General features: G+C 39.4%; 1 protein-coding gene across 1 annotated transcript in view; it reads right to left on the reverse strand.

Annotated features, from left to right (window-relative positions):
- GTDC1 (glycosyltransferase like domain containing 1) overlaps positions 1-22,558 on the reverse strand; it is a gene marked incomplete at its 3' end in the record, with an annotated part of 158,665 nt that overhangs the window by 105,614 nt on the left and 30,493 nt on the right. The window contains exon 2 of the mRNA XM_080346674.1: positions 18,918-19,128. Coding sequence (XP_080202800.1) covers positions 18,918-19,099 — 182 coding nt within the window. The 5' untranslated portion in view covers positions 19,100-19,128. The remainder of the gene's footprint in view (positions 1-18,917; positions 19,129-22,558) is intronic.

Below are 22,558 nucleotides of genomic sequence, written 5' to 3' on the forward strand. Positions count from 1 at the left end.
GCTGAACTGGAGTTCAGCTCAAATCCAAGCCACAATATCATCATTGCGTGTATTTTCAAAGTTTCAAAAACAACAATAAAAGCACAGAGTTTGCATTAAAGCCTTTATAGGATCATTTCTAGATAACGGCAAAATTAATAATGTCGTTATCTGGTACAAACTCCGCGACAGCGCAAGAAAAACAATGAAGAAATTTTGCTTGAATAGCTAGTTTGGAAATGAGTTGCATCCTGTTTCCAACCTAAAAGCAAAAGGTGTGCGTAGAAATTTCACGTGCAATATTGTATTTTACAGCAAGCCGCTCTTTAAAATGGTTGATAAATCCAGATTAATGAATTTGGAATAAACGATAGCACGGTGAAGCAGTGAACTGCGTACATCACATATCCCTGAGAGCGACCCGAGCCCGTTCGAGCACTCATGGAATCCGCAGATCACCAGGCTTAATAAAACCCACAGAACACTCCCACCGCCGTCGCTTCCAAAGGACGTTCCTTATCAGAAAACCAAGTTGCGTCTTCATTTTTCTGTATCGTTCGAGTGTAACCGAATACAAGAAGTGGCAGAAACTGTGACCTGAGGGGTTAAATTCTGTCTTGGATACAAAAAATTCCATTGTTGTCTGCGAATATACACTCAAGAGCAACATTTCGTCACGACATGTACTTTCTATATTGTGACTGTGAAATTTAGTAATCGAGATGGCTACCATATTAAAAATGCATTCTGTCATTTTTCCACTTAGAGATCGCCTGTATAATGCTCCTATTTAAAGGTCAGCTAATTTTATTATGGAAAGCAACTAATAACCTTTATTAATTCCGAGGCTTGCAGTTTGCTGGCACGACAACCAAATAAATAACCCTCCGAATGAAGATCCGATGCAAACCAAGCTGTTGAATATCGTCTCTGCTGTGCGGGCAAAGCTCCGTATTTGCACTAGACAGAAGAGGTCATTAGAAATTTAATACATGCTTTTTGCTCTGGAAATTACGTAAACATGTATAGACGGAGCTATTTAAAAACCTGGTTTGCTGGTCCTCCCCCACGCTCCAAGATGCTGAGACCACTGAATGAGGTGCTAAGTTCACTCATATCCAAGCAAAACTAATAATCTCAAATATTACGTAGCTTTTTTAAATTATTTCGGTCATTTCCCAAATTTGCAGGACAGGCAGAATATCAGAAAACATAAAGAAGCATTTTGCCTACAAACTTTTCTGCTGTCTTTAAATAAAAGGACCAAAGAACACAAATATATCGAAGCTAAAAAAAGTATTTATACTGTGTTTTCAGTATATCTCTTGCATGGGAAGTGTGATTAGTGTTGCAAAGTATATAAAATGATGCAAGAACGTCCACGGGTTTATTAAGCATTTTTGTTTCACATAAGTACAACTATTCACGATCAGCCTTTCCTAGCACACTTTGTTCCTAAGAAACATCGCTACGCTCGAACCTAAAAATAGGCAGCTATTTTTAGCTATTTAATCACATGAGGAAAAGACACAGTTTGTATCGGTCTTCTTTAATTTGCAAAATAATTCCATAATGCACGTATATCATGAAAATCCCTGGCACGAAAGCTCGGGGCTCGCACACCGTGAGCGGCCGCAAGTGGAAGCAAAAGGGGGTTTAAAAGATTCCAGCAACAATAGTCTTGTGACTAAATGAGAAACAGAAGCAGAAGTCGTGAGCCAAACAGATACCTATCGGTTTCCTCGAGCTTAATCTGATTAAAACATGGCTCTCAAAAACGTTCAATAGAATGCCACGTCAGAGAGCCGGCAAATGATAAAAATACTTCATGACAGGAAATCATTATTAAACCAGCATTACGAGTGTATCTGTTATGGAAATTTCTCTGTAATTTTTCAAGGTTTCCCCTCATGCTTTTCTTCAGTTGCCCGTTATAGTTTGTTTGCTTTTTTTAATCCTTTTTTTGTTGTTTGTTTTTCTTGGTTGGTTTTTGTTGTGTTTTCACCTCCTTCTTTAGGATTTTGCAAGTTTGAGATGTAAAAGGAGAATTAGCACTGCAATTCTGCAACTGTGCTCTGCTCAATGCCATCTCAAGCGTGTCATACATCAGCTTGGCATTCACTTGAACAAGAAATCACGTCATATTCCAAGGCAGAAAATAATCCAAAATGGGCAAGTGCCACTCGGGTAAAACACAAACTCATACGGGAAAAAAAAAATAATCTTAATTTTGAGGACTTCCATAATTAAAACATCTTAAAAATATTGAACTGGGGGGAAACGTTTCTATGAGAAGCTGCTGGGAGTGACAGGAGAGTTGTTAAAGTCTAGTGATTGAAATTAGAAGAACAAAACTGTTGACACTATATACTATACTATATATACTATTGCAGATCAACCTTAATCTCCTAAAAAGTTCACACAAATCCAATTCAGCACTCTAGAAAAAAAAATGAAATCATTACTATTCTTCCTACTATAACCGTCCCTCTCGCAACCACCCCCTGGGTTATTATAACTCCAGAGCACTCCATAAAATACAAACTAGACTTGCAGCATCTTCTTGTGCATTTAGTCACATAAACCAGAAGAAGCTTTTCTAAAACAATCCCAGCCAAACAAAAAATAAACACCAAGAAAATATTTTTCCTACATCCCACCTTACAGAGATAACTCCAATTAATAAAACCCTATTTCCACATTATGGAAGAGACTTCGACAAACCATCCCAAAACCCCCTGGTTTCTTTTTCAAATGTCATTGGTGGAGGAAAAGAAACCATCAGTCAAATGAACTGTCTTTTCATTGAAAAACAGGCATTCCATTTCTAAAGATGATCCAGGTTGCCCTGAAGAAGAACCCAATTTCATTGCCCATTGATGGATTGGCTTTCCAGCAGCAGGACACCCAACAACCCTCCTGAGCTCCTGCTCATCATCCCAACAGCCTCTTCATCCTTTGCCTCCCGTAGATACTCAAAACATCTGCAGGTTTTTAAACTTTAAGTCAAACTCATAATCATTTGCCACCTGCACATCATTAAGACAAACACATGAGGTGTGGAAACAACAAGCACTTCACAGAGACACTTCTAGACAGAACCAGGGCTGGTCTTTAATCAAACTCCACCTAAAATCCAAGGGTGACAACGCATCACGGGAATAATGACAATTTTTAAAGATAGAAGAGTCACCATATGTTTTGCCAGTGTTTTCTAAGACCATCTTGACTTTTGTCCTGGCTGTTGGCACATTTGTCCTGCAAGAGCTAAGCTGTGTCTGACTCAGCACGAAAGGGAACGTGCATCCTATTTACAGGGATGCATAAGCCTTATTCCATAAAGAGTCTTCCAAGAGCGCTCACATCTTTTCCTCTTAATATCCCTCCCACATTAAGAAATTATTATCTAATACAGGGAGTAATCAGCTCATGGTCTTACTACTGTCATCCTGCTTGACAAAAACAACACCCGACTGTGAAGCATTAGGAAGTCAAGGTTCAAAACATCCACATTTCTTGAGATCAATGCAAATTTATTTAGATCTCAATGCAACAAGACCGAGTGCTGGCTCTTGATATAGAAATGCCTGTCTGCTGGTGAATTCAAAGCCTATATTTCTGCAACAGGCCTCTACCAGGACACGTGCAATGTCACAGCCTGAAATATCAGGAAGAAAAGCCGGTGAAAGTTAAACCAGAAATAGTTTAAAAGAACATGGTAAAACATAGAAATTTAAGGGGTGTGGAAAGCCAAGACAAACTAACCTGGAGTCTGCAGCAAGGACACAGCATGAAAAATCCAGAGGGTGTGGGCGCAGAGCTGGGGCAGAAGGAAGAGAAGTCACTTCTCACTCCGAATATGTTGGCAATCAAAAAGAAATGATGATTTTTTTTCATACAGATTTCTCAATGAAGACCAAATACTACCAAAGCAACATACCTGTATCATCTGAAATGCTATCTCACCGTCAGAATTAACTAGCTTCCTAATTAGAAATATCAATATAGAAGTACAGACTTCTAGATACAATAAATTATGGATGTATTATAGTAATGTATTAATAGCAGCAACAGTATTAATAATAGCACAACCCATAAGACAGAGGCAAGCACGTCCTGCCAGGCAAGAACTGAACGGGCAGAGTTCACATGCGCACCAACAGCCACCTGGATCAACGCAAGTTTGTTCACTATCCCCCTTTTCTCATTTCATACCCCTCTCAGATCCCTTTTTCTATATTATCCTTGGAAATGAGACATGGAAGAGAAAAAAACAGGCATAATTGTGGCTCTTGGGAGCAAAAATACGTATGTGTAGAGTTAAAGAAAGGGCCAAGAACACCTCTGATTGCTGAAGGCTAAATGAGTCACCCACTTCAGAAGAATGACCAGTAATTAAACAAGAATCTGCAAAGCTATTAAGTGCAAGTATCAATTTCAACCTATGACACCAAAGGAAGAGAAGCTTCCTATGTACTAAAACCATCGGTACATCATAAAGCAGAGTCGCTTGCAAACTAACCTCTCACCTAAGGAAATTCTTCTCCTTAGGAAGCGAAACAAAAACCATCTAAAATATTTATTGCCATAAATTTCACCCTTGTTCCATAAACTGCTTGAGAGACATGACATCACGCTAACTACCCAGACTCGTCTGGTTGGTGGTAGTCCCAGATTTCAGGTTGAAGACTAAATGGCAGGAGCATGGAAGGGAGTGAATCTACAAGTCATCACAGATGCTCAACTCAAATCTGAGTCACCAAAGCCAGAGCTGACACACCAGAAAATACAGAAGGTCTCGTGGTGCTGGAGGCTGACAGCACAGAAACAAGTCTTTGCAATAATTCTGACTTCTTTTCAGCCTTCTAAGACTGGAGGTAGGAAGGTTTTCCTTTAAGTGGATCAGAACTAATTAGTACATCCTCCAGCCCTTGTACTCACAGTTCTGCTTTCACGCAGTACAAACTACATATTTCCTGCACATATTTCCCAGTGTGTTAACAAAATAATTAACAAAGCCCATGCCCTGATGGGGCATTATTGCCCATTTTCTACGACTTAGCATAGCAAGCTGCAACTCTCTTTGCTATGTGGTTTCCAGCGTAGGGCAACAAAGATGCTGAAGGGAGTGGAGCATCTCCTGTGTGAGGAAAGGCTGAGGGAGCTGGGGCTCTGGAGCTGGACAAGAGGACACTGAGGGGGGACTCATTCATGGGGATCAATATGGAAAGGGGGAGTGTCAGGAGGATGGAGCCAGGCTCTTCTCGGTGACAACCAATGATAGGACAAGGGGTAATGGGTTCAAACTGGAACACAAGAGGTTCCACTTAAATACGAGAAGAAACTTCTTCATGGTGAGGGTGGCAGAGCCTGGAACAGGCTGCCCAGGGGGGTTGTGGAGTCTCCTTCTGTGCAGACATTCCAACCCGCCTGGACACCTTCCTGTGTAACCTCATCTGGGTGTTCCTGCTCCATGAGGGGATTGCACTGGATGAGCTTTCCAGGTCCCTTCCAATCCCTGACATTCTGGGATTCTGTGATTCTTCTTGCACATTTCTAGACCTGAGCTATATGATTTTAAGCCTGAGTGCTTTACTGAAGTCCCTTTCATAGAATAGTTTGGGTTGAAGGGACCTTCAAAACTCATCCAGTGCCCCCCCTGCCATGAGCAGGGACATCTTCACCAGCTCAGGTTGCTCAGAGCCCCGTCCAGCCTGGCCTGGGATGTCTCCAGGGATGGTTCAGCCACCACCTCTCTGGCCAACCTGGGCCAGGCTCTCACCACCCTCAGTGTAAAAATTTTCTTCCTTATGTCCAGCCTGAATCTCCCTCCTTTAGTTTAAAACCATCACCCCTTGTTCTGTTGTAGCAGACCCTGCTAAAAAGTCTGTCCCCACCTTTCTCATAGGCCCCTTTTAAGTACAGAAAGGCTGCAAAAAGGTCCCTTTATACAGCTTATTTCTAAATCTTACATGTCTAGAGGTATTTGTCCATTTTTCCCTTTCATCACTAAGTGCCGAGTCCTTGGCAGCCTGACATTCACAAATCAGGCTTCAAAGACTCAACCCTGAATCATCTTGACTGGGGTTGTGACAAGAAGGGGCAGGGACCTCCAGACGCATCGCTCTGTGCTTCTGCAGGAAGGAGCAGATGGCCGCCTTCCAGATGGCCGCCAACCTCGTCTCACCGATTTCAACATCTGTATCTTGAATTACATCTCAGAGGATGGTCCTGAGACAGACTGCAGGTCACTGCCCGCAGCTCCCGGCTACGCGGCTTCTCCACAAGCCAAAGCATTTTGCAAAATGCGGAATGACAAGCCTGAAAAAAGGTTAAGACTAATTAAAGTTTGTAGCACAGCATAGCTGAAAAAAGAAGACAACAAACAAACCAAACTTCAGAAGTAGACATTAAGGAGAAATCTTAAATATACATATTTTTAAGTGTACCTCAAATCAGACTTTTTATCCTCAGCCACAAACATCCTTTGCTTTCCACATGGAACCTTGTAAAAAAGACAAAGCCTCCGCGTTGGGTCATTTGTACCTACCAGGAATTAAGATGCGAACCATGAAAACCCACCCAATCCTCATAGTTTTGCCTTCAGGTCCTTCCCCAAACTGAAAATGGACTTAATTTTCACCTTTGAGACTAAAAGTGTGTAGCAATGCTGCAATAGCATTCGCAAATGGGTTGGATCCAGCTTTAAACACAATAAAACTTCCCAAGCCCCAGTGGAACAGTGGCCAATGCATTTGAGCTTGAAGTAGCCAAAAAGTAATTTGTGAACTTTGTGTACCATCTAAGCCTAATTTTAACACAAGCACAAACTAGATTGTTTTTTCATACCAACTTAATCCAACTTTTCCAAAAGGAAGGTAACAAAACAGTAAGGAGCTGCTGCAGCTTAATGATTTCATCAATTTTATAGCGTATACTCTGCTACGGTTTATTTAATGAATTCAAAAAATTAAAATATTACTGCTTTCTTATTGTCGGTACATAATTTCCTCAAGAAGACCATTTCCAGACATTTAAAAGGAAAGTGCATTTTACAATAGGAAAAATGAGTATACCACATTTCAAAATCCATTAAAATATAAAATTCTGGTTACAGGCGCAATCTGCCTAATTAGTTTTTCCTAATTAGCAGGATGCTCTAACCTCTTTAATAAGACTTCTGTGGACAGAATGTTCCATATTGGTTATCCATCTGAGGAAAAAACTGAACAAATACTTCTGAAGTACAGCTAATAGAACAAGCGTGGTTGGGCTCCACGGTCAGAAGGCTGCTCTGGCGTGTAATAGTGCCCATCTGCAAAAGCATGGAATATTCTACCTTAAATACACCACTCCTCGCACTACAAATCCCTCTGCATTTCAAAGAGAAAATTAGAGATATTACATGCAAGAGTTAATGAAGTTACAGTTTCAAATTCCACAGCATGTATTGGGAAGCAAAAAAAAAAAGTATATATATATTTACAGACCAAAATACACTGTGGAAAAGTGAGCTAGAGATAATAGGAAGGCAAATATAATACCACAATGATCCTCTAACAGCCCAGAGCATGGATGCACAGTTGTTTTTCACCACTACAAAGCATTTAGTTTGTGCACATGGGTTTTGTACCTTCCTCTTCGTGATTCAGAAGCTTAGTATGTACTCAGCAATTATATAGGTGACAATATCATCTCCAAGTCTTACCCAGTGAGAAAGATTCTCATTATTACTATATTTTGACCGCATAATTCAAAGATTGCCAGCTAAGAGAAATGCAGAGCCCCAGCAACACCTGTGGCAAGAGGATAAAGATAAAGAAGATAAAGAAAATTCAGGGCCCTGTTTTGTTAGAGGAGTTTGCAGAGCAGCTGCTGAGCTTCATCTCAACAGCTGGAATATCCTTTATACCGCTTCAAAATGCAGGAAGCACACAAGTATCTCAAACTCCCTCCTTGCCACCAACTCATTCACCCCACTCACTCAGACATACTCCATCTCCATCCACGCTCTGAACATACTGGTCTCATCACCCACCAATGGACCTCTTGAAGGCACAAGAAAACTATTATACCCTTCACTTATTTCCAATCTAAGAAAACTTAAGAGCCACCTGCAAAACATAATCTAAGAACAGTCCCTTGAAAAACGCCTGTTAATGACGGGAAATACAGAGACACCATAAATATTGTCCTCAGACATGTCTGAAGCCCAGAGACCCCGTGTGACCACCATGTCAATGACCTTCAAACGACTGTGAACATTGGAAAGTGGTATTTTAAAAGTATAGATGCCTACTTTTTAATACTGAATATATACTCCACTCATACCATGGCATGTGAAAAACTAGATTTTTCTGTATTGGTATCCAAAAATATATACAAGTATTTTCCAGTCTATTTACACCATTTTGAGTATTAATTCAGTGTAAGACCACTTTCCAGCTTCTCTGCTTAATGTTAAAAAAATGGTAGAAAACATCGGTTTTATTATTTCTAAATCATGATGCAATTTTGAATATTTACACTAGACTCTGCTTTTTTCCGTTCTTTAACTACTCCCTCTGCCTAGAGAACTTCAGTCTTCTTGGGCAAGACCTGCAACCTTGGCTTAACGCACTTCAGATCCGAATGCTTCAACAGCTATGGGAAACACCGAAATCTGATTCCAAATTGGTTTGGGGCCACAAGGTCTTTTGTAAGGCTGGCATTAAACCTCACTCAAGCAAGCACGACTTGTGTTGAGTAGATGGTAACACACGAGTCTAGAACGGACAGCTATGAGGGCTCTATAACCAAGTCCTCTTCCATATAGGCCTCTTATCTGTGTGGTGTCGAGATATCAGTCAAGACTTGTAGATGCAACAATAATTCAGAAGTGGCTGTAATCTAGGGTGAGGATAGCATGAAGAAGTAATTTAAGGGCTAAAGTCAAAAAAAGAAATAAAGAACTAACAAGGAAAAGGTTGGTCTACTACCAAAGACCAAAAAGCTTCACAAACTTGTCCAATATGGCAAAATAGGCTGTTTTTAGAGAACCTCTACAACTAATTAAAACCTTCACCCATGTATTAGCCTCCAGCGTGAGCGTCAGCCTGTGTCAGGATGAAGTGGACACCCCTGCAGTAAGCCAGGCCTAAAGCACACGTTCCCTTTTTTGTCAATGGCTACAAGGCAGACAGAAGCTACGTCTGGCACTGTGAGCGGTACGATGTAGCACGCTGCCTTCAGAAATAACATCTTATTTTGGCTCAACTACAATTTATTACAGTATAGCTACAGCAAGAGAAATTCTCCTTCGGAGTTAATTTAGGAATCGTTTCACTCTAAAAAAAAAAATAAAGTAAAATATTAACTACTTCATTACAATTTCTCCCAAAATTCCTCTCCTCGCTTAAGTTTAGTATCCTTACCACTATTTCTCCAAATTCATTTGGCAACTAGAATTTTTAGCTGTTATGTTTTTAATAAAATTGATTATCAGGAAATTTCTCCATATGCACAGTTTAAAGTAATTCTGTTCCTCGGGGCTTAAACACAGAGATGTCTCTGCACGGTAACTGTTCCGTGCTTAGTGAGTTACAACTACTCTGTCACGAGGAGGAAATGCATTTTGCTCACAAAAGCCAAAGGCACAGCCAAACCTGCAGCTATCTGCAGAACAGGAGGGGAGAAAATGCCTGCAAACTAACTACTGCTAGATAATGGGCCTATTTATCATTCTTAAATTCCATCTTTAATTAAAAATGGGATATTCTCTCACATAAATAAAAAATTGCAGATGTTCTCAAATTATTCCCCTTCATTTTTTTTTAATTCTTCCTTATATAATATACATAGTATTATAGGCATCCAAAATTTTCACGTTATTACAGAATACTTAATTCCACGCAGATTTTTCCATATTCCAAATAGACAAATATCTTCATTGTATGCAGAATGTTATGTTAAAAAAATATACCATCACTCTTAAAGCTATAAAACCTCATAGTAGGAACACTGCTTAACTGCAACAAAAAAATAAAAGTGGAATAAATCTCCTATTGTTTTACTTACAATAATTTACAATGTTTAAAAAACTTTTTGATAAATCATTAAACAATTTAAGTAGTGACATCAGGGAAAACTGGTGAGAGAGGCCCACTCTAGATACACCTTTAATTATAATAACTATTAGAAACAATGATGTAAAACAGGTGTAAATTCTTCTACAAAAGAAAATCACAGATTTGCTTTTGCTGTTGTGTCCGCTGCTGTTTCCTTCACTCGTTCTTCACGTTGCTATTAGAAATATAAGTTCCAGTGTACAACAAGTGAAACGGAAATTAATAGAGCTAAAACAAAAAAAAACATGAACAAATAGGTAAAGTTATGAATATATACAATAATTTTTTAAAAAGTGCTTTGAAATGAAAAGCATTCTTTAAAATGGACCATCAGAATGTATGTGCAGGAGGGAGGGAGGAAAAGCCAAGGACAACAGACAGAGACAAGAAATGAAAATACCACCCGAGTGAACCAGAAGATTGCAAAACTCTTCATTATAGAAAGGTGAGAAACAACAAAAGGCTTTTGGTTCCTTTGTATTTGTCAGAGATATCCAAACTAACAGACAAAATTCACACAGATTGTCAATATTTTTTTAATTTTTCAAGCGAGGATGAATTAACCTTCTAATGATTCAAAGCACATCAATAACAGGTCTTGTTCCTTAGATACTTGGGCTGAGTAGTGTAAGAGGGAAGAGGAGGAAGAACAAATAAACTGAGCAAACTGTGGTTTGGGGGGAGTCAGAAGTCCATTTAAATTCAACGCTTTCCATCACACCATAACTTGGCATATAGATTGTAATCTAGCTACAGCCTACCTGTATGTTTGTGTGTTTAGGGAAGAAATTACACCATAAAACACAAAATCAAGTACTTTATAGGTCCATTTAGATTAGTATTTCAGTTTGATATACAGGAGCATCTACAAAGCCACTCTCACAACCATTCTCACCCAGTGTGCCCCAGCTCATGCCAGACTGGTCTCCATGACCGTGAACTGGATCCCTTCAGATGAAACTGCAGCAGGAGATGATGCTCTTGGAGAGCAGTTAATGGACTCCAACCTCATCTTGAGGACATTCAGGCCTTAAGAACGAGTCTGCAATAAAACTCCTTTAAATAACGTGTTGTGTGGACACTGCCCATGGAGCATCGCTTCGTTCTACCACCTCTCCACAACCTTATCAAGCCATGTTACTTCTTAAGAGGTATCACACGCACGCTAGAATTCTGTATACAGTTGTAATCCCAGGGGAATCAAGGAGCTAAAACCAGAAAACACCCTTGAGCACATTTTCTACAGTGATTATAGAATTTAAAATAATATAGAATTTAAAATCCAGGGTTCTACACTCTCAGGGTGAACCAGGTAACTAAATGTAACTAGACGTAACCAGGTAACAGTTCTCGGTTTGTTGTTGACTAGAAACTAAACAGTTTGCATAACTTAAATTTCTGTTCATTATACATCAATTCACAAAATGCAGCCAAGCTGTGAGTCCTCATTAAGAAAGCTAGTTATTTATAACACCGGAATATAAAGCTATAAATGTGCAAAACATGTATGTGACAAAATTTGTGTTATTTACTTCTTAGATGAAAATAACAAAAGATTAGAAATAAAATCAAGATTTCTTCTTTTGATCGGATGCAAACCAAAAGCTTTGTTTCTTTCCCTTTGGAAAATGAAATTAGTGTTATGGAGCAGAAAGAGAATGAATTGTAGAAAGCATCATATTCTTTATATTGCTGTATATATTTATTTGGAAATAGAAATGTAATCCATAACTAATCTAAAATAAAATAAATACCCAGCGACCATTTAAAAGGACAGATAAAATACTCATTAAAGCCCTAAGTGTAGAAATACTGAGTCATAAGGCACAATTTCATTACATTTTACTGCCAGCAATGTAAATATCGATTCTCCAGGTGATTCATAAAATTCATTTGAGAAAGAAAAAGGATTTCACCCAGTATTTGAGAGCATAAAGGAAAACACATGCTAGGGTTGGGAAAAACAGGCTGTTCTTCCCTTGTCTCATCAGAGCGTTCTTCTGGAGTTTCAGCAAATCTTTTACACATCAAATGGACAACTGCCATTTCACATTAGCACTTTCTATAGATCCCCCGACGGTCCCAAGCAGCATCCTCCCAGGTTCTGTACCTCTCCTTGCATCGTTCCCATCTTATTCCTGCCAAATTTGAGATCATATATATATATACCTCCACTGACTTCAAAGCAGAGAGATATAAATTAATCCAAAAACCTCTTTCAACTGCCCAAACTGTGAAATTGCCTAATAACGGGACTGTATTTTAAAAAAACATGTTGGACAAATTAAACAAGTAAAGTTTTGGGAGGGAAGCGGGCATGTGGGGGTTTCCACACAGCAACGTAAAGAAAACCTGTCACTTTGAAAATGAATAGCTACCATCTGCCAGCATTTTATCTGAGGCAAAGTTGATTAATGCAACGTGAATGTTTAAGATCACATCGCTGTCTGCTTGAATAAATTTCAGGTAGTTTACTTAGGAAATCATTTGTCCTGTTTCTGAAAAGAAAGGGGTTTGTTGTTGTTATTGGATTCCTCCCCCCAAGTTTTTATGCGGCCAGACCTAAGAATAAAAACGTTTGCACTTCAATCTGTGCAAGGACTTGGAGCACCAGGACGCTGTTTCTGGCCCCTGTGTGAGGTGGCAACAAGGTCATTAATCTGCCGGACAAAGGAGATCCAGCTTCCCTTCCCAGTGTCAGGAAAACTTTCAGGCAGCCACTTTCCATCAGACTGGAAAGTAAACTTGAGCAGCCTATTTGTGAGCAGAAAAATCACAGCAGTGTTGTGATCCTCAATAGGAAATTCTTTTGCCCTTCGATTTTACCTATTTTTTTTTACTGGATTCATTTTTTTACCAGATTACTTCATTTTTTTTTTTTTACTGGATTATTTTTACCAGTTTGGTTAAATTTTGACCGGATTTTTTTAACGGATCACTTATTTTTTTTTACCTTTATTCACTCCATCTTTCCAATTAAAATCAACTCTAGAATTCCAACGTTTTTCTTCTGTTAACTTTATCAACGCATTGCTTTATATCAGTGTTCTGATATAAATCATTCTCTAATACATTCAGTTATACGCTCTTCCTTAGGAGCTTACTTTGCGCGATAAGAAGTTTTCAGAACAGATTTTGGGTGATATTAACCCCGAATCACACAAAACCCCGTTTTTTACACGTATGTTCCCACATTACGTACTTCCAGCATCAGATGGTCTCCAAGTTCTCCCTCAGAAAGAATTTCACACCCGTTAATTCAGGCTGGGACACCCTCTATTATCCGGGGCTACAGAAGTGGAGGGCATCATCTGTGATAAGTGGTGGAGCTTCATGCCGTTCCATATGGATGTATATTCCCTTCGCTTACACTTTAAGCTGGCTGGACACCAGCCAGCGCTGGTCAGAAGTCACCAAGTTGTTTAAGCTCAGTACACGGTGCCTGTGTCTCGTATCTCAGTGGGGTTTATTAGTTTAGGCTCAACACGGCGCTAGGACGGCCATCTGGTCCCCGGTGCAAAGCTAGATCCCAACCAGCGGGTGCAAAGCGTGGGCAGGACGAATGGGTACGCGTGAACTAACCTCGGTGAACTCAACTGATTCGTTTAAAATAAAATAAAATAAAATAAAAATGCAAGTTTAGCTTAAGTAGTATCTCCTGCACCCTCCTGTGTCCCTTTAAACAGAGTATTTGTGTGATTCCTGCATTTGGACATCTCTATAACAAGGTAAGGATGTCACTATTTGTACCCATCAGTGAAGCTTCAGAATTAAGTTACACCCACATGATATTTTTAAGCAAAGATGAGACCTGAACCCTGTTTTCAGAGGTTACAGGCTATTATTATTTCTTCACCCCCCCTATATATTGACTAATCAAAGTATACAAGACGACTCAGCCTATTCTTTAGGAGCACGTTCTACTGCATCTGAGCTAAAACACAGATAGACACAGTTCTTAACCTCACATTGAGGAACAAAGAGATGGTGTGAAACTGAGAACAGCTCTGGGCAGAAAATTATTCAGCAATTCCAACAAGCTGAGCCACATCCCACCTGAAAATGCCATAATGTTGAGCACTCTCTTAGTAGTCAACACTATAAATGAGATTCAAGTCTTGTTCACCTATATACAGAAGAAAAGAGCATAAAATATGCCAAAAAAACCAAACGTGGGATCAGGTAAACTACTTTTTTTAATTTGCAGGTACACGGTCATCTTTTATTTAACTAACACACTACTCGCACATGCAATTTATTTATTTCTTACCTGAGTATTAATAGGGCCAAATGCTGGGAAGACCTCTAATGCAGGGCAAAACAATTCCAGTTCCTATGTAATTATACGAAGCTGCACTTCCAGTACTTGACATAAAGATGTAAAAAGAGAGAAATGTCCTCAGCACTAATGGGCATCTACGGACTCGGCTTTACCAAAAAGGCTGAAATTTGCCCTGCTTTGCCTCAGTTCACAGCTTCAAACGTCCTCCCCAAGACACATGACTTGCAGGTATTATATTTTTAAAGAAAACGTCTAGAAAACAGCAAGTATTCTCACTTATGAACACTCACACATGCAACTGTGTTCTGTTTTCTGTGGGGCTGCTTATACTTACACACCGAGTTACTCATTGGAATTAAAATTCACAGGATCACCATTTCTAAGAGGACATTTAGGTGACATTAGTCCATCAGTTCGTAAAGAATTCACTCTACAATAACACTTCTTTTCCTTATAGAACAGAATGAAGGCCTCAGATCTGAAACATTCTTAGATCTAGTAGTCTTCATAGGTTATTTAAAAAAAATATCCACACATATACATTATATACTCTTGGAATATACTATGCATTACTGAACACCATGCCCCCCAGGTTGTTTTGGGTTTTTTTTTTTTTTCCAGAGTTCTATTAATTGAAAACAATGATTTGTTTTCTCTTTTGTAAAATGTAAAAAGCAGAGAGTTTGTCTTTAAAATATAGTTGTCAAATATCAAGGGTTATATATATGCTAGCATTTACCCTAGGGGTATTTCAGGGCTCGAGTCTGTTGCAAATAAAATCTTTATTCATATGAACAGCTACCTGGGGGGCAGTACTGAATGTTACACACGATATTTATATATATAATATATATATATTTAAAATAATCTAGCAGTGCTATTAAAACAAACGGCAAGCTACGCTACATTTAGTCTCTCTATTTTGAAGAACTAAGTCTTACACTACGAACTTTTTTGGGTTTGAATTACTTTCTGCAGAGGATAGTCCCGAAAATATAAAACACTTTTGTCTAGTGTGTCGTATCAACTGTAAATGTAAAATGTAAATGTAAAATTATTGAATGGTCACTGTGGGCTACGGAAAACAACTTTAGACAAGATCAGACATTTATTGAAGAGCTTCAGGTGCCTGAGGTACGTTGGGAGACAAGGCCAACAAGGCTGCAGCTCTGCAGGCCCCAACAACCTCAGGTCTCGTCTCTGCCGGACCTTCCTAATTTATGAAAAGAAGATGATAATATTCCCTCAAATGATAACAAAACTCTGTAACTCTTGAAAAAACTTGTCCGGAGAAAGCAGCCGGTAATCCCGCCCTTTTTCAGTACCTTTCAAGTGCTGCAATTTGGAAATCGCCACCACAAGGATGAGGCCCCTTGTCCGAATGCGACGTCCATACAGACGCCTTCTTGCCAATTAAGGGAAAAATCACGTGCATCTCTGCATAGCAATTAAGAAAGTTCTTCAAACTGTTCAGTTCTGTGGCTGTTGTACATCAATATAGTAACCACTGCAAGTTGACTAGCTCTCCTTATGGACATTGAGTCTGATCTTGCCCACTCATCAGGGCTCCTGTGCTCCTTCAAGGAGATAAATTAAGACATAAAGCCATGAAAACAGAAAAGCAACACTTTTTCTAAACAAAGAAACCAGCCTTGGATTTTGGGAGTAAATATAAATCTCTGCAGTGTTGCGGATAAAATATTAACTCTCTGATACCTTCCGGAATCGCTACATATGTTCCCCTTGAAGAGCCAGGACATCTCCTCTGGGTGACAACCCTGGGTAGATCTCCTTGTTCCTGAACGGGAACATCATGTCATCGCACACCAAGATATCGGTCGCATGATTCACAAAAGTATCGTTGGATGTGCTGTTTGTTACCAATTCAGCTTTAATTCTTACTCAAGGGAGTACACGGCTGTTCTGCAATAAAAGCATTTGCGGCTATATCACATAAAATCTCCGGTCAGTGCAGAGTATCTGAATTTAGTGTCTATGATTCTGCACCGTATACTCTGCTTCAAAAGCACTTTTTAAAATGTTCCTTAACTCATTGAGCATCAGTTAATAACTACAAACCTGCTTCCTTCTCATAATCAGCTTATATATATAAAAATATGTATCTTTTAAAACACGTATCTACTACTGCTGCATAGATGTACACCAGACTTATTAGCACTAGTATTATTTCTGATGCAAACCAGCGTCTTGAAACAAAGCACAGTTTGGAAATAAAAATGTAGTAATGCAGCTCCGTTACCAAAAGCGTTTGCACTCAAAGTATTTGTGAATTTTTCTGTGTTACAAAATGCACAAACAGAAACAAGGTATTTATGAAACGTCACAGTTATGAAAATCGCCTGTAAAAGAAAACTTTCACTCTACAAATAATGTCAATATTATAAACAATGCAAATGTAGTATTTCTCATGACCTCACGAGAAGGTTAAAATATTTAAACGTGTAATTCAAAACACGTACTCCGGTCAGTTTGCAATGAGAATTTTGTCTTAACAAGCTACTACTTGGGAAGCTGATATTTAGCGGTTACTAGCAAGCTAGAAATAAAAGAATCAACGTTGATTTTAATCAGCGTTTCCTCTAATAGGAGAGAGTAATCAGCCTCGTTAGGTTGTAGTCTGACGCACTTATACTTTCAATTTAATAAAATACTTTAAACATTCAATTACAAAACAAACATTAAAAATGTGCAAGTAAAGTAGAAGGTACCTCTAATGAGTTTTCCTCTCACCAGTCACATCAGCCCTTGTTCCTACAATTTTATCCTGCCCATGAGGATAAGGCACATACCCTTTCTCAAACATCCCATCTTTGTGAACTTTGACTATTTCATTCTGTCTGATCAAACCCGGACGGCAACAGCAAAGAAAAAGCTTTCCTCTCTAAGATGCTCTATTGGTTAGATCAGATTTATTTGCTGTCAGTAAAGGTTATATTTGCACATAAGTCTATGACAGATTGCAAGTTTATTCACTTCAAGTGAATTTTCAAGCTTCTGGGTTGAGGGTGGGGTTTTTTTTGTTGTTTTGGGTTTTTTTTTTTGGGGGGGTGGTTGTTTTTGGTGGGGTTTTTTATAGTCATTCCCTCTCCCTCCCCCCAAGATGTGGGTTACTTGACAAATTGAAGTTAAGTTATCTTAGGTCAATGTAACTGTAAGTTAAACTAATGAAGTGTATGTCTATGAGTGATGTCTGATTAGTTTAATACAGTTAGTGCTGGACAGCTTGGGCTGCTGACCTTGAAGGAACACAGATAACATTGCGATGCGTTGGAGGATGTGGTTGCGATACAAGACAAATTTACATAACAGTTTGTCATATACACTCCTCCAAAACAAAATTGTTGCAAAAAGGAAAGCAATAGGAAGCCGACGCTAAATGCCTTGCACAAGACAAACCGGGGAAAATTAATTATAACATTTGGCTTGGGATGGTAGCTTATTTTAAATGCAAGCCAGAAGCAAGCACGGAAAAGGTGTACGTTTATATAGTATGCATTCCAAAACGGATTAGACATTGTGTTGGGTAACACTGTTCAAACGCAGCCTTCTATAGCACAAAATCTACCCTTGAAAAATCATATTCTTTCGCCAGCCAACTATGTCTGCTTGCTCCTGGTAACAAATACCAGACTCAGTGCTCAACTGTAGCTACTCAGCACATTATTTGGGAGTTCTCAGAGTCCTTCTGAAGTTCATTCTGTTGCTGAAAAGCAGCTGCTTGTGCTAAAACATCCTCATGCACAAATAGTTTCTCTTCATGAAGGTACCAAGTCAACTGAGCGATTATTTAGCGCCCAGAGCGCGACGCTCAGCCACGCGACATCCCACTGCTCAATACAATCACCTCACCGCATCTCAACCCGTCAGGTAGGCCAAGCGCAATTGTTGGGTTTAAAGACAGCTCAGTTCTGGAGTAACCGATTCTCACTACATGATAGCTATCTGTTGACCTAAATAGTCGGCTTTTATCAGGCCAGGTTCTAGCTGATAGAAATTTGCCGCTTACATAAATGCATAATTGACATCCACAGTTGCCGTCACACTACAGACCCGGACCACAATTAAGATAAAACTGCTCTGTTAATCCTCCAGGTCAGCCCGAGTACGACACTGATAAATCAGACCTGCTAACAGATACCTCGCAGGGCAAGTGAAGAAGTTTGCAGCGCTCACATCTATCCCATCTTTCAACTTAACCTGCGAAGCACAGTTTAAAACATTCAGTCTTACCGAACTGACCTGATAATTTTAAACATACACACTATACACAAACAGGCATCCATATACTTGCATTCTTGGAGACTACAAAGACTAGCAACGCAAGACAAACAGTAAAACTCTATAAGCACGGTGGTTATTTCCCATATTTCATACTCAATGCAAGAAGAAAAACTTGTAATGTCCACAGCAAGTCTCCATTTGCTTGTGCACAGATGCTTGCATGCACATAACTGAGGAGCCAGCTCATGGGACCTGTTTGAAGGTCTCCCTGTAATTTGAGTTTTGAGATTACTCAGTTCCTGGGTTACCTGTAATTAGCATTTGTTGCCACTGTTTGCATGAAATAAAGCGCAGCAGTCCGTGCTTTCCAATGCCACTTCTTGGCAGGGAGGGTGCAGAGGACACAGTCGTCCTGTAGCTCTTCCTGGAGAAGGTCCATCAGCTGTTTGTGGGAACCGCCGTAAAAGGCTTCAATGAGAAGAACGCTCATTTTTCAAGTGCTTCAGATCCGTCTGGATTCTGAAAACGACAGCAGAGGAATATTTTCCTTTAGAAATACACTTTCTTTCATTTGAGGAAAGGATGTCGGAGGAATAAAGAAACATTGCGAGGCCTTACAGTGTCTTCATTTTACTTATGAAATTGATCTTCCACATCATATTAATGAGTTTACCTCAGAAAAGGCTACTTGATGGAAGAATTATCACACCTATTAGTTTCGACCGTGACAAAGATACCATTTTTAATTTTTAAATTAATCAAAACATGCATGACTTAAGAAATACTGTATTTTGAATTTACTGTTCTCTTTTCAATCAGATATTTAAAAGCAGCTCTACTTTACACACTCTTGAACGCAGCATTCTTCCATAGGTTAGGAAGTAGTTTATTCATTTTTTCACAGGTTTTGCTGGCGGTAGATAAAGCCAAAGAACAATCCAAGCACACCTTCAGCCCCAAGAGTTGCTAATAATGTTCATTTGGGTGAGTTAAAGCCAGAGAGCAGCCTGGGGAGATGCAGCCTGAGCATCCCTCAGGACTCTCCTGCATCCCTGGGAGCTGAGATCCCCATCCAAGTGATATTTTTTTCTGAATACTCCAAAATAGCTGGAAAAGACGAGTCTTGCAGGCTTAAGGAAGCTCTGAGCTGAGAAACCCCAGTGCTGCTCGCAAACAGGATGCAAAACGCGCTGCCCAAAGCGACGGGAAAGACGAAAACCCTGTGACTATTGCTCATCTCCTTCGTGAGTCACAGACTTGGGGCACTGAAAAAGCTGCTTTTCAGATGCTTTGAGCAAAACCATCAGAGACAGAGGTTGAAAACAAAAACCCTGAAAGGTATTCACCATCCAAGACTGCTTCTCTGATGGTTTCCTTCTCTATATACCCTTAAAAAGGGAGGACTCTGCATTAAACTTCTTTGCTCGAGCGTCACGTTTGATGCCGTATATCGCAAGGCGGTACATGCATTTCCTGACCTGTAATTTCTGGTGGTTTCAGACTGTAATCCTTATCTTCTCAAAGCCTCTGCTGACAAAAAGCGAGAATTCAACAGAGAGCTACATACTCTCCAGAAAATCTCAATCATCATCTCAACCTTGCAATTTAGTTGAATTCAAGACCAGGTTAAAAAAATGTATGGATTTGTGATCAGAGGGCAGAAAAGAAGCAAACAAACCCACCTTACGAGTGCACTGTGGCTATCAAAAGATTAACTTGCCAGCAATAAAAGCCCAAACGCTGACTAAATCTAATTGCAAGACAAAATATAAGAAGCCTTTATATCACACTGAGTCATTGGCCCATCATGGAGCAAACAGAAACAGCAATGCTGATCTCCCGGGTCATTACAGATTAATCAGCAAAAGTATTTCATGCTCTGACTTTCCTTGCCCTAATCCAGCCTGGATTCATATTATAATTTGCTTTATTATTCACTCCCCCATACTATTCCAAATAAATTATTTTTTGTGGGTAAACATGTTGCTTTCAAAAGGAAAACGATTGCCTTGTAGAAGCAGAGATTTCACTCCATGTTGGAGCTTGCTGCTTTTCAGGTAGCAAAGCAGATTCAGTTCTCTTTTCCACTGACCTAATTTCAAAATAAAGAAAAAAACATAATCACACTTTTGAGATCACTGACGTTTTCTGAATTCACAATGATGTAACCGAAATCAGAGCCTCAACTCCAAAGCCCTTTTGGAGCCTGCAGGGTAATAACTGCTATAAAAACACAAGCTGTGTTTGAGAATACGCACTATTCACCTAAAGAACAATTTGTAATTAATCATGCTACGCTTGTCATCAAACGTCGTCGAAAATTTAACTCAAAAGACTAGAAGGAAGCGTTTTGCAAATTCAGCCCCCCCCCAAAAAAAAGGGATATGTGAAAAGTTGGTAAATGTCATTGAGTCAGTCGCTCAGGGAGAACGAGTTGCAGTTAATTTACCAATCATTAGTGGTATCAGTAATAAAGCAATTCGCTCATGAAATATCTGATCAAATCGCACTTCATCAGGCTGGTTCTGAAACCGGTTTATCGCTGGGTTTAGCTGAATCAACAACGTGCTCTTGGGTGTTATTTTGCAACAGTTTTCAGCGTACGCCCCTCACGGGGACAGAGAATGACTGTACGTGCTGACGGTAAGAGACTCTCTCAGTTCTCGGGTTTCCTTCTTGCTTAAAGACCCTGACATTTAGGTTATTCTGCCTTTATCTCACCTTTAGATAAAAGCGTGTTATGCAAATATTACACAAACATCGCCGTGCAATAAGTTCCCTTCGGCTATTTACACTGGGAAACGGGGTTGGAATTGTGGATGCGTCGCAAAGTGGGGGTTAAATGGTTCTCGCTGCCTAATTCTTCACAATATCACGTGTAGACCCCACGGCAGCAGCATGTGAAAAGTGGCAATGACGCACCGATCGGAGACAACCTGAAGCTTAAAGGCTTTCTTATTAAATTCTCGTTCCCCCAAAATTTAGGTACTGTTCACTAAAATCCTCAATAGCACTTGTAGGATTCTAGCGTCGTATTATCCTCCCACCTCACCAGAAATATACATCCAATTACATTTATAAAATATGTTAAATAAGGACCAACTGTGGCACATTTTGTTCGGGTTTTTTTTTCTTAACAAGAGGCTACTTAAACATGAAACTACTGAAGAATAACGGGAGCACAATATATGTCTCATTGACTTCAGGGATTGACTAAGTTGGAACAATGAAAAAGCCAATAAATCCTCTGTTTTAAAGAGATACACTGATAACACAAAGGAAATTATATTATATATAACTAATAATTTTAAAAGGCACAGAGGAGGTAGGACACTTATTTACCTCATATTTCACCCACATGACTTCTAGTTTTGTTCACATACAAAAATAACATCTATTATTTTTGCTTTACTTCCCTTGACCTAGGCGAGTTAAGGTAAATATGTACCGCAGACTCCTCAGAGGTCTTGAAAAGACACAGCTGATAAATGGCCTGAGAACATTCAGCGTATCTGATGGAATGCAATTCTCAATTAAATATAAATCACTCCAGGTATTCTTTTCCCCATTTCAAAGAAAACAACAAATATTAGAAAAACAGAACGGCTTCCCCTTTCTCATTACTGTGCTTCCTCTCTGGAGCCAACAATCCTGGGTGTTCCTCCCAAAAAACTGCTTTGAAAATGTGTTACTCTGTCTGTAGTAACTGTTAGCAGCACATTCTATAGGATATATATTAATAAGAAACAATGTGAAAATAAGAAAAACCCTCTCAGGTGGTAACAGTATCAAAAATGACATGACTAATAGAGTATTATATTAAAGTACTGAAGAATGTAGGTAGGTGATGAGGTGCTGTTTCTCAAAGCCACATTCATCGAGGGCTTTTGTCATCTGCTTCAGCTCCAGCACACGGTGACATCGCAGAAAACACAGTCCCCAAATGCAC

The sequence above is a fragment of the Nesoenas mayeri genome (genome assembly GCF_963082525.1).
Source record: "Nesoenas mayeri genome assembly, chromosome: 6".
NCBI lineage: Eukaryota > Metazoa > Chordata > Aves > Columbiformes > Columbidae > Nesoenas > Nesoenas mayeri.